At 27.9% G+C, this 13,786-nt stretch overlaps 1 protein-coding gene across 2 annotated transcripts; it reads right to left on the bottom strand.

Annotated features, from left to right (window-relative positions):
- Nucleotides 1-1,608: 1,608 nt before the first annotated feature.
- On the bottom strand, nucleotides 1,609-11,666 carry LOC132939162 (BAG domain-containing protein Samui). Of its 2 annotated transcripts, XM_061006192.1 has the most exons (4): nucleotides 11,074-11,215; nucleotides 9,074-9,168; nucleotides 2,897-3,782; nucleotides 1,609-2,248 (listed from the first exon to the last, which is right to left on the bottom strand). In XM_061006192.1, the coding sequence occupies exons 2-4, from the start codon at nucleotides 9,134-9,136 to the stop codon at nucleotides 2,058-2,060; spliced, it is 1,140 nt and encodes a 379-aa protein (XP_060862175.1). In that variant the 5' UTR covers nucleotides 9,137-9,168; nucleotides 11,074-11,215; the 3' UTR covers nucleotides 1,609-2,057. The 2 variants fall into 2 exon arrangements, with proteins under 2 accessions (XP_060862175.1, XP_060862174.1); XM_061006191.1 differs by lacking the exon at nucleotides 9,074-9,168 and having other exon boundaries at nucleotides 11,074-11,666.
- Between the last annotated feature and the right edge of the window lie 2,120 nt (nucleotides 11,667-13,786).

Consider the following 13,786-nt stretch of genomic DNA (forward strand, 5'->3'; position numbering starts at 1 on the left):
TATTCCTATTTTTAATCGTACCAATATATTGCGTCTGTAAAAACCTTAAGACAAACCGATACCATATTCTTGTATCAAAACTGTGAGCTTAAATTCTACTATTTTCTTGCCATTTACTCAATAGGCAGGTACTGTAGATTTTGAGTTTGCCGTTGATAAAATCCCACGCGAGTATTAATTTTCGCGTACCTACCTATATAATAATAGGTAATAGAAATTTATAGAATGATAAAATTTCAACAATACAATACCAGTGCACTCAAGATCGTACTAAAAACAAATTAACATGGAAGGGGGGTGGTTAAACACTTATCAATCCTTGGATATACCACATAGACATAATCTTAAGCCATTACTCATTTATCCTATTGTCTTTTTTACACCAAAAATATAAAATTGCTTATATAATACATTTTAATCATTCATTTGTTTATTAATTATTGTTAGTTGCACATTTATTAGAAAGTAATACACGACTAATAATACTAATTAGTTATATTAGTTATAGTAATATTAATATTTTAGGTTTGCTAATTTATTTAAGACTACATTAACAAAAATAATATTATCTTAATACAATTTTTCCGCAGACGAAAATTTAACAATGTAGTGTAGGTAACTGTTAGTAGTAACGGGTGATTATTTATTTAAATAATAGTTATGTTTTTAAGATGTTTAGGTTTGTATCAGGATACAACATTAATTATACTTGGATGAGTAAATGTAAATGTAAATGGAACATTCACATAAAATATTATTATATAACATTTGATACAAGGTGATTACTTTTAAAATAATCAATAATTAATAAACAATTTAGTATATTTTAATAATTTAGGAATTGTTAAACTTCATTATGTTAATACCTAGGTAAAACCAATCAACGTGAAATACAAATAGCGAATCATATAATTTATTCTATTACTATTTTAGTAATAAATATATTAAGCCATAATAGCCAATAGCTAAATAAAGAAATTAATCAAATTAAAAATAAAATGTATGAACACACCACGGTTATGAGTGAAACAAATAATAAATGTTTTACAAAATATATGAACATATTATTATTAGTGTATTTCTGCATAACTGTATTATGTGAAAAATATTATATTATTTTATAAATATATTTAAAGTCAAAACATCATTGTGCCTTGTGAGAATAAAAGTACCTATTGAATTAATTTGTTATGATATACCTTTATAGCATTAACAGTTTAATTGAGTAATAAAAAAAAAATGTAATTAAATTTTTGATTTTATTTAACAATTACATTAAGATTATTGATTTTAATATTAACATCAAAATTGTTATTAAATTGTTATATACATGACTTATATAATAGTAATAACCTAATATATTATTTATATCATTTATATAAAATATAAAACGGAGATGTTTTAAAGATTTAGCTTTAGCAAAATTTGTAATCTAAAAAATAAAAATAAAAGGTTTTAACAATGCTTAAAATCCTTAACAAATGATTGATAACTAATCAAGTCTGTGTTTGATTACGTTCTATCACATTATGTTGGTTAGTAAAAAAATGTTCCATGGTTTAAAATAAATCATTTGACATTGTATGACATATTACACACACACACATATATTATATTTATATATATATATTATATAGATCACATTACAATCTTAAAAAATACATATAAGACAAAATATTTTTTTACAATCTTTTATTATTATTTAGATAGTTTTTAAGATTAACAAATAAAAACTTGCTTAAAGTGTAATTTTAAAAATATGATTTCTCAAACTAAATAATATAATCTGTAAGACAATTTGAATATATAAGCACATTCATTTTCAGTGTAACCAGTCTTCACACTGAACTATTATTTTGATAGAATGCTTAAACTAATGAAAACTACGAAAGTTAAAAAAAAAAATAATGTATCAACAGACAAAAGACAATCTTAAATGTAAATGAAATATTGGAACAATAGATGTAAAATATTTTATTAAACACAAAAAACATAAATTATAATAATTAACCATTGTATCGAACTGCACTGTATGGTTAAGATATTTTTTTTTAATTTTAATTATTGCTTTCTACTTTTTCAGTGTCTGAAGTCTCTTTTTCAACTTGGGCAGTTTCAGTTGAATTCCCAGACAATTCTTCAACTGTCAATTCTTCTTGGGGTTGAGGAGCTTTAATTTCTAAAACAGAAATTGTATCCTGGATAGTTTTAATTGCTTTTTTTCTAGCCATACGTACATCGTCTCTTCCTGTAAAATAAATGACAGTTGAATAGTTAATATTATCTTGAAAAAAGTTATTTGATATTATAATTTGAATAATTATCACCGGACACCCAGATGTAATATATTACAATGTACATATTATTAGGTTTGATTTTTGCCTAATTAAAAAAAAAAATGTATATTATATTATGTTATTGATACTTTATAAAATTAACATAATCACCAACTTATTCAATATGTTAAAGAAATAATAAAGTATATACATAGATAATAAAGAAATGGATAGGAGACATTAAGTCTTATCGGTGATGAATGAAACTATACAAAATGAGATCCAAATAAGTATACCTATATAAATTATCTACATATATATATCATACTATACAAAAATGTAGGCAAACAGCTATGTTATGTATGTTGGACCACATAACTAACATAATGAATTTTAGGTCCTATTTATTTTTTTATTATTTATGAGTATATTACATAATATATAGTTATCGTAATAGCTTAATCATCATAAAATCTCAATACATGGATATCAAATCAATATAATAGCACCACTAATTGATACATGGTCATCTATACCATATAATTTTTAATCTAAAAAGGGACGATTAGATTAAATTTAAATTAATAATTTTACTATAAATATACCATATAATATATTACCTTCAGTTTCAATGGTATCTAGCTTAATCAAATTTCTTGTAAGCATCTCATCCAAATAAATATATTGCTTATCAAGACGCGAGGAACCAGAAAATTGATTAACAGCTACTGCCAATTCTTCTACATCAGCTTGAACGATTTGCACTTTTTCCAAAGCATCTACTGGTTTTACTTGTTGGCGCGGAGTGGGTGGAGGAGTAGATCTGGTTTCTTGTGGAGGAGTTTGCTGACGATGTTGGGAAGGTGGGGTTTGACGGCGTTGTGCAGCATTTTGGTCATGAAAGGAATGGTGTTGTGCAAATGGAGTTTGTTTACCAGCAGATCGTTTTGGCAAAGTTGAGCTATTATTTTCATTAAATCTTTGATCTACATTCTTTGGATACACTGGTTCAGAACGGCCTTCCACATAAATCGGAATGTGTCGCACATTAGGTTGTTTTTGAGTTCCGTGGGATGGTGTGGATGAATCAGTTTGAGGTTGTGTTTGTGGTTGAATATTTTCAGATAGATTATTAATAGGATTTACTGGTGTAAATTCTAATTTAGATACAAATCTTTGAGGTTTATCATCATTTTCCTGAGATCTTGAATTATTTTCGAACGGATGCTGGTGTTGCTTATCCATGTTTTCTTCAAATCGTTTTTTATCAGGACTAGAATCAGTATGGTCGCTGTAATTGTGATTGAGATCTGATGGTCCCTCAGGTGCGTTATCTTCTCCAGACACAGTGCGTTTACGGCTCCAACTCTTAGAGCTAGGTTCACCTCCCCAAGGTGGACAACGCAAATGACCAGCAAGATCTGGATGTCTTTTGGCTAAATCTTCTAAATGTGAACGAACACTCAAATGACCTCTTAGCATGTCATCATCAAACGGAAATTCTTCCTAAAAAATAAAAAATAGTTTTAAAAAATGTACATGTATGCCTCGTAACTGTTAACAAAATACAGCCAAAATATAATATTCAAAAATCCATTTTTGTTTTTTTTCAAATGCAATTTCCTAATAATAAAAAAAAACTTGGATTAGTTATAGTTTTAAGCAACAACAGTAACTAAATATTATGGAATTCTGCATAGATAAAATAGAATATGTAAAATATAATTATATTTGACAGTTCGAGTGATCATTAATTATAAAGAAATGAATGTTGACCACATAATAATTTATATTATATTTAATTCCCACTATCTGTTTACCCGGGAATGATTTTTTGCACATCGAGTTAACGACTAACGCCTGTGTGTGGGAGGGAAGACCATGAAGATCAGTTTCAATTACAACAACAAGCCACGACAATGCAACATATTTACAAAAGGGCAAATTAATAAAAAAAATTTGTTTTTAATCCTGTAAGTAGTAATGCTGATTTAAAAATTTCGTAATCAGTATTAAAAGTATAACAAATATTGTTTATTTTAGGATCAAATAAAACTGGCTCTAGGTGACCATGAAATAACTATATTATATTTCAATAAAAATAATTTTGATGCATTACTTTCAAATTAAATTACTAAAATAAGATAATTCGAGTTTGTTTAGATTCATTGGTGATTGGTTATCTGTATTTGAGTATTTGATAGTAATTGCATAATCAGACGTATTTATCACAGATCTAATGATTCATTTACCGAAAAGTAAAAAAAAATAAACTATACTTATGTGATATAATATTCTTACTCTGGACTATGGTATAGAATACTATAGAAAATAAACATGATGAGCAAACATAATAAGTAATAATGTATTTAAAATACATATTATTCAACTCCAAAATCACTATTTTACGATTGGAGGACATTTTTATATCATCAATAGTAATGTTAGAAAACATTAAACAAGTAGTGTCGGCCGTCGACGGATTACATGAAATAGAAACGCAGCCAAGATTACGATGCTGGGATCCAGGCCAATAATTTGTTGCTAAAAATAAAAAACAAAACCCATTACATATTCGTCCACCGAAGCACTAGAACAATAATTAAGAAATTGAGTCGGGCTAACTACACGTTATTCACTACTTGAATTCGTAAATTACCTAAGTACACAAAGAAATAAAAAGTACATGCTACAATACTACATAGATTTTTTCCACTTGACGCAAGTTAAAAATAATTTTATAATAAATAAAAAAATCATAAATATTTATCTGATTATTAATTAAAATAATATTACATATGTTTTAAGTATAATATTAAATATATGGCCTTTATATATAGATCCTAAGTTGCAAATAGAGAACAAAAAATGTAATATTGGAATATATTTACATTTTTAATTGTTACAAACATGTAACAATAATGGTAAAATATAAATAGAAGATATTTTACTATCTATCGTCTTCATCAAAAAATTTAATATAGGATTCAGCCTTATTAATAAAATATAAATAAATAGGTAAATATTATCAAAATAAGTACACTCTATAATCATCTATATATATATATATATATATATTACACCATAATTATGTCATTATTTATAAATGCATTATTAATCACGAGTATTTTAAACCCTTAGAAGAAATAGTATATTTTTATGTTATATAAATATAATTGATAATCACATATTATTATATTATTTATGTTCTGACCAAAGAAATAAGCTAGTTAATTAAGCTAGTAGATAATTTATCCCTCTCAAATTGTCATAAAATATAGTCTTACGTTATTAATAATATTATGTTAAATTATAAAAATTAAAAGTTGATAAGTTTATTAAATAACAACTTGAAAATTTAAAGATCAGAATTAAATTATCAGCATAAAATTTGTTACAGGTACCACCACATTATTTGGCTACTTTTGAAGGTATTTGCGACTTCAATGTAGTAGTCCGGAATATAATATGATTATGAAACGCTGTTCTAGACAGAAAGTTGGAATTAAATATTATGATTTCCCGCGCACGCATATACAATAAGGCACTCATCGGTGTTGCATGCGTGAACGGTAAACAATTTATGCTCGATTGTATGTACTTTTGTTCCATCCTACCAATCGACCTAATAATGCGATAATTTTTGAGAAAACTGTTATGAATTCGTTATATTGTCTACTTAAGATTTTAAGTTTTCTGATTTAAATTCCGAATAATCGTTTAGAAATTCCGAAATTTCAAAATATTTAAACTAAATGTATAGTTGTTATTGGGAGGGTGAAATTAGGAAAAGTGAACTGACCGATCCCAAGTAGACATAAAATAACGAATCCAAATCAATTATAAAACTATTATTGTATTACTAGGTCGATCAGTACGAATAGTATGACGGAAGAAAGATTGGTTAGGGTACCTAAATATTTTAAATATTTGAGAAATCCTTCAAAATCAATAAATCGACAGTTAATAGTTATTATGATATTACCCAAAAATAATAACTACCAATATAATTGATTATACGAATTACTATTTCTTATAGAAAATTCATTAGAAAAGAAATAATAATAGTTTATGGAATTTCCAACAAAACAATATTTATAGAAACAATAAAATATGGTTAAGAGGACGCCACACGTGAATGTGTTGTCTGATGTCTCCGTCTTTCAAACGCGTAACATACCAAATTTACGCTCAGAAATTAAAGTTTTATGCCGTTAGCTTAACAATTAGAGTGAATCGCGACCTTATTATCTGTGTTTTTATGGAAGATTTTTTACGATAATTCAGTTTTTAAGGGAATTATGCGTGTATAATAAATGTGAATTAAAAATGCTCACAACTCGGCATAAAACTTGAATTTCTGAGCGTAAATTTGGTAGTTACGCGTTTGTAAGACGGAGACAACATATGCGGGTGTGATTTAAACATTTCGATTTTGGAAAATTATTATCAAATGTAATTCTGAATATAACTTAAAAATATTTTATTTGCATATTTTGAATTTTGAATCATAGGTATAATAAAGGTATAATGAATAAATAATAAAATGAAATATAAGATCGTCATAGAAATTGGGTAAAATTATGCACAATAATTAATTTTGTTGTCATTGTTTTTTAAATTCTCTAAGGTACCTATATTAATTTATTATTTTTAAGTAGGTATCAATATCCCAAAACCATGATTATACTTTCTAGTTTCATAATCACGTTAAAATATAATTAATTAAAATCAATATGAACATTATATTAATTCTAACCTAACCTTCAGTGTATACTGTATAGACTTAATATAATAATAATATTTTAGCTTTACGTTTTTTCCAACTAACACTGACACTAAAATTTCAATTTGAAGTACATTTTTATCTTAATTTGTCAGTATGTAGAAAAAATTAATATTAAATGAATATCCTATAGAATTATCTATCGTTTAACATTGACATTTAGTCATTAAACAATCAACAAATACTAGTAAAACTAAACATAAAAATATTGATAGTTTGGTTAAATATTTAAGTAAAAATTCATAACTTATTACTTGAGTACTCAACACTTGTAAAGTCTAAAATTATTATAATTTTATACAAAGAATTTAAATAATTTTTTAATGAAAGATAATTGATACAAATGTATTATCTATCAAATATTTCATTTGTAGGGTAATTATGTATTTGTTTTCTACCAAATTAGCAATATTGTTTATTTTTATGAGTAAAGGTCACCACTCACTGCAGCGGTCGTGGTAATATTCTTTTGTCATAGTGATAAAATTGTGTTCGGCTTCATTTTGACTTAACCACTATTGCTGCAGTGTGTGAGGACCTTTATTAATTACTATAGTCAAAACAGTACAGTATTATTTTAAATACCTAGATGATTCATAATTTCTGAAATCAAAAAAAAATTGGTTCAATAAATTAAAATTTAAAATAAAAAATTATGCTGAATTTGAATAATGATAATAATAAAAATGGGAAACGGAGTGGCCGAGCAGACTAAGGCGTCGGCTGCGACACAGCCGACCCAAGTTTGATACCTCGGTCGCAGGCGGCAATTTTGCCCGAAGAAATGGTGTCCGGAGAACAAGTGCCGCCATCCCCCACCCGGGCATGACAGATACCTACGGGTGCCCAAATCAAAAATTCTGCCAAAACAAACACACACGTGTAAACAAATCAACAGTACCCTCCCCTACAGTACCACAAGCTAATGACCTAGTAGTCGAAGCCTTAAACCTAATAAAAAAAAAAATATATAATAAAATTTTATTTTATTTTGGAAAACAACAAGATGAATAATTTAATATGTATTTAGTGACACACAGACTATGCATCTTAGTCATCTATCGTCAGTAACTCATAATATAACTCTTATAACTCTTATAACTCTTTGAACAAACAAGGTAGGAACTAGTAAGGATCTCACTTACTAAAAGTACTAATACATTACATACATCTACTGTCTAAAAGTTATTGTAGAACGTAAAATACTATATCTAACTTAAAATAATAATATCTAGGTATTTGATTATGTTTTAGGAAACTAATTACTTACCTGTATTGAAAAATAGTCAATAGACTAAAAATAATACAAAATTATGGTCCACATACCAATTAAAAATACAACGTTTTTATATTAAAGATCTATTATAATTCACATGTTAGATTAGTGCATAAGTGGTAGGTCTAATCTATATACATATAATATTATTTTTGATGTATTAGTACAATGTACTTGGTTAGATCAAACTATATTTATCATTTTATGTTTAAAATAATGGTTCATAGGTACTTGTTGATTTTAATCACAACAATTTATAAATTAGGTATAACAAACGAAAAATATTTAAGAAAATAAAGATTTTAAAAAAGTGACTATAGTTATAACTAATTTTATAATTATATTTAACCTTTATTTTGAAAATAGTGCATTTGTCAACTATAAACTATGATAGGTACCTATATAGGTTAAATTTAATTGAGATTAAATATAAACTAATAACTATTGTAGATACTCAGGAATAAACTTTAATGATGTGTAATTTAGATATTTGAAAATAATGTGGTATACAAATACACCATAATAATATAAATAAATATATATTATATAACTATATAAGAAATATAAGTAGAAGAGTTTAGATAAAAAATACTCTATGGATATAGTTACTTTTTAATTTTAGTATATTTTACTCACCTTATAATTCAAACATAATTAGACATTTTTAAATTGTAATGCAATTACAAATATGAAATATATCCCTGGACCCTGATATAATAAAAATTTGTAACTTACCAATGTGGAACTATGAGAGGGTGATAAAGGATAAATGACAGGATTAATTTTGGCCGCTTCCATAACATCCAAAACAGCAAAATATTTGTTACTCACTGAAGAAAACACACAAAAAAAAAAACTTATCACACAACAAATACTGATATATTAGATAAAATTAAAGTTGTTAGTCAATACATATTTTTTTAAAGTAACAATACACTGGAGAGTAGAAACAACTTCAAACAACAGTGACTATATGTTTATTTATAACAGATTAAAAAGCATTTTCATTTAAACACTATTATAAGTGTGTGGGCATAAAATTGTGTAGGCGATAGCCACACCAACTGCTCTAGAATATTCATCAATGAGGAATGCTAGATTTTTGTGTGCCAAATAAACCATAACCCAATTAAAACAAGTCCTTAATTGAATCAAATAAATATTTGATTAGCGTAAAATTAATTAATTTATATCAATGTAATAATTACAAAATTAAGAGAAAATTGTCATGTCATATTGTGACATAAAAATATATGTAATCATTGCAAAAATAATGTATTTAACCATCAACAAATACTAAGTTTTAATTATATATTAATATCCAAATAAGTTAACTTAATGAATGTTTAACACCCTGTATAGTATTACTATACAGAGTGATCAACTAAAATTAATTCTGCTACACTAATTTTCTATCAATTTTTATGGTTTGGTATTAAAATATTATTGATAAATGATATCATATTATGGTATTATAATAAAATGTATAGGCAGAACTTAGAATACTATTTTTTGTGCATGTGGCAAAAAAATCAAACAGCTTGTATTTTGCTGCATCATAGAACGGCGAAATAGCATAGAAATTTGCACTAAAATGAATGTACTCGTCGTATTCACAGACGACTGAATACAATTTTGCAAAGAAACTACAATTTTCAGAATCTTATTAAACAGTTTTTACCTTGAAAAAAAAACAAGAACACTTCATTTAAAATGTTGATAGGTAAATATTAGTTTACCAAATACAATTTTGATTTACAAGCATTTAAAGTTTAGATGATAAATTAATTGCAGGGATACCCCATTTAAAAAAAAAGTTTCATTGGGTTTCTTTTTTTTGTAAAAATATAGTATTACCCAGTAGTACCTATAAGCACGTACCTACTTTAAACTAGATAAAATCAATTTTCCAGTCATAACAATTTACAGAAGATTAGCGGGGAAAGTTAAATTGATAACCAAATACAAAATATACAAAGTAAAAGAACATACCTACCTAATTATGATTACAGAAGTGGATTGAGAAGCTTAGAATTTGCATGAAAAATTATTGGTTTACCCTTGTTTACACAGATAAAAGTGCAATTTAAAAATGTAATGAAATTGTCGCAAAACAAAATAAATAATAGTTTATGTTATCAGTTGCATTCTACTCAGTTAATAGTTGTTAGGTTATATCAATTTAAAAAAGTTAAAAACTCAATATTAAACTATTAACATGGAATACAAGAAATATCTAATAAGTAAATAGTAATGATCCTATATTTAAAACCCTTAAATAGCTAGTTATAATAGGTACCTACCGGCTACCAACTAACTTAGGTAGAAACAAGGCATGGTATAATTACTATTACGACATATTCTAAATACAAATGAATGTAATTTGAATACAGGCAAATACAGAATACAGTTAATTTGTATTGTAAAAATCTTTATGTCGGTACAGAGGTATAATATAGGCATTAATAACCAATATGAATTATTAAAATGAATAGGATTTTACAAGAATAAAATCATATTAATTGTATAGTTGATTAATTTAATTTAACTTAGCATCGTCCTTAAGAACTTTTCTGACATTAAGACATACATTGCGTAGGTACCCGCTCCACTCAATAGGGAATAGCTCTACAGTAGTTCTACGCAATTATAATTCAATGAAATAAAATAAGCCAGCAAACAAACCATATTTCTACACGAACACCAAAGTATAATGTATGCGAATATTAACGTACCCTTTGAGGAGAAGTCCTGGAGTCAGATTTGTCGAAAAACATGCTATTTCCGCCCGTGTTGCCGAACTCCCGATTGATCTCTTCCAGTATTTCGTCTGTGGACTTGCCGCGAATGCGATCGCTCAACTTTGACTTGTTACGATCCCGGCGATCAGCAAAAGGCATATTACTCTTGACACAGCATCGATCGTCCCTGTCGCAATTTACGAGGCAATGGTTATATGGACGTCCGCGAAAAGTTGATTGAAACGGCGGTGGATGGGAAATCCGCGAAGACAATCGACGGATAGGGTCGAAAACAGGTTAGGTTTCTACGGGCGTTAGATGGAGCGATAAAAAAAGACTACGCCAAGGGGGGTCAGCGTTTAATATTAATGATAAAAATAATAGACGACGACCGAGAGAAGAAAACGCATCCGACGCGACCGTCAGACCAGCTGCAAATAAAGCACGGAAAGTCGGAAAACAATCAGTGAACAGTGATACAGTAGAATGTAGATACACCGTACACTGATACGGTCATACGGAAAACAAATCTAGAAGATTCGAGTAAATCCGGTCGGTCCGATGGGATTGAGGATTGGGGAACGTGAAAACACTGAAAACGGCAAATCGGACAGCTGCGTCGGTTACCCCCGCCAACGAAAACAGCTGACCAATGGCAATGTGGAATTGTATGATAAGTGAGAACAGGTATTGATAAATTTAATTTTTCTGTATTTACTATTTAGTATTTACAGCAGATATAAATATATAATATAATATCACAGATTTCTACCAGATAAATTGAATAAATTTAATAAATTTAATCAATATCTATTGTTCTACAAATTATTTTTCCAAGTCATCTTCTTCCAATGATATTTATTTAAAAATTATACCTATTACTAATTAGTCCATACTCCATAGTCGTATCTAGGGGGGCTTGGGGGGGGAGCTTAGCCCCAAGTGTGAATATTAGCCCCCCCCCCTGAATGTCTTATTTTCATTTAGTTTAGTATTTTTTTTTTATTATTATTAATTGTTTTTGCAGCCCCCCCTCCCAATATATTTTTGTTTCACCCTACGCCTATGCCTATTACCTACCTTTGTTCCTATTAACATTTGTTTCAATGCATATGTTTTGTTGAAAGAAATTGTTTTCGATTAACGTTTCATAGTACCGATATGGATTATTATTAAACAAAACATTTGGAACAAAATAATATGTTAAAATCTATTCACAATCTTAATCAATAATTAAATTAATAAACGAAAATAATAATTTAAATAATACCTACATATATAATATAATATTATTATAATTCAAATTATAAATTATAAACTATTTTGGTTTATTGTCATATCAAATTTCAATGAACAAATTGTTCCTTAACACGGAACTCTTTGATATAAAAAGTTGCATTACCTATATTATATCCATGGATTCATGATTTGACGTACCTAATATATAATGTCTATCATTTATATTCTATGGCAAATCTCAAAGTCATCGTTGTGGAATAAAATCGTTGTCGATTAAAAATTCTAAAATTTCTATAAGCAAAGCAGATAATATGCACAGGCGCAAATTGACTAAATTTTTTGGGGGGACTCAAGCTAACCTAACCTAACCCTTTCCATAGGCCATATTGCTTAGTAACAGAATATAAAAATTAGTACTAATTACTAGATTTTGAACTGGGGGGACTTGACTGACATTTGTGGGGACTAAGTCCAACCAATCCCCCCTATTTGCGCCAATGCGAGATATTAGCAAAAAACTTACTGTGCTCTGTATAATTTTATTTTTCATAGATCACAATATTTTAAGTTCAGCTGTATTCTGGAGCGTTTCCTTATCGGTGTCGTAGTTCACACACGTTACGGATTCCGCCGAAAGAGTCGATAATCAAAGTGAGTTTGTTTTCATATTCTTTTGGGGCTTAAATTTAATTTTAAGACTTAAAATAAATATTTAATGTCACGAAAAATGTGCTATCCAAGTGTTGTTGGCGTATATTTTATTCCGAACTAGAAATGTATAAAATACGTGAGATACAAACGACGTCGTCGTTTTTCAAGTCCCCGGTCGTAGAATAATTATAATTAATAGGGGCTTACCTATATATAGGGTACCTACTTGAAATATATACATATATGTTTTGGTTTAATTTATAGAAATATTAATACCTACCTATGTTATAACTGAAAATAGTCATAAGATCCAATTTTAATTTATAACTGGTAATTTTTTTCCAAAAACAACGTTATAAGTTATAGCCTATACCTAGGTAACTATTAATTTAGTGTAACATACTTAACTTCTATTTTTCACCTAATATCTATATCATAGGCCATAGGGATTAGGGACATATAACTATGTACATATAAAAGTAATGTTCACGGAATGGTCGTCAATTGCATATCCTGACGTGTGCACGCACTTATGAATAATATAGGTACTCATATAAGTACTTGTATATACCTACATGAATGCGTTACCTAATATGTCCCTAAAAATTCAACAGTTATTACTTATTAGTTATTATTATATTTATTTATTTTTTACATATAGGTAGGTATAGGTACATTATTACAAGACTATAATAATTAAAATCGGGGGACGAGGTGGCCGAGCGGTCTAACGCGACGGATTCGGCACAGCCGGTCCGAGTTCGATCCTCGACCACCGGGCGGCATTTTTCTCCGTGCAAGTAACGGTGTCCGGAGA

The sequence above is a fragment of the Metopolophium dirhodum genome, chromosome 2, assembly GCF_019925205.1.
Source record: "Metopolophium dirhodum isolate CAU chromosome 2, ASM1992520v1, whole genome shotgun sequence".
Lineage (NCBI taxonomy): Eukaryota > Metazoa > Arthropoda > Insecta > Hemiptera > Aphididae > Metopolophium > Metopolophium dirhodum.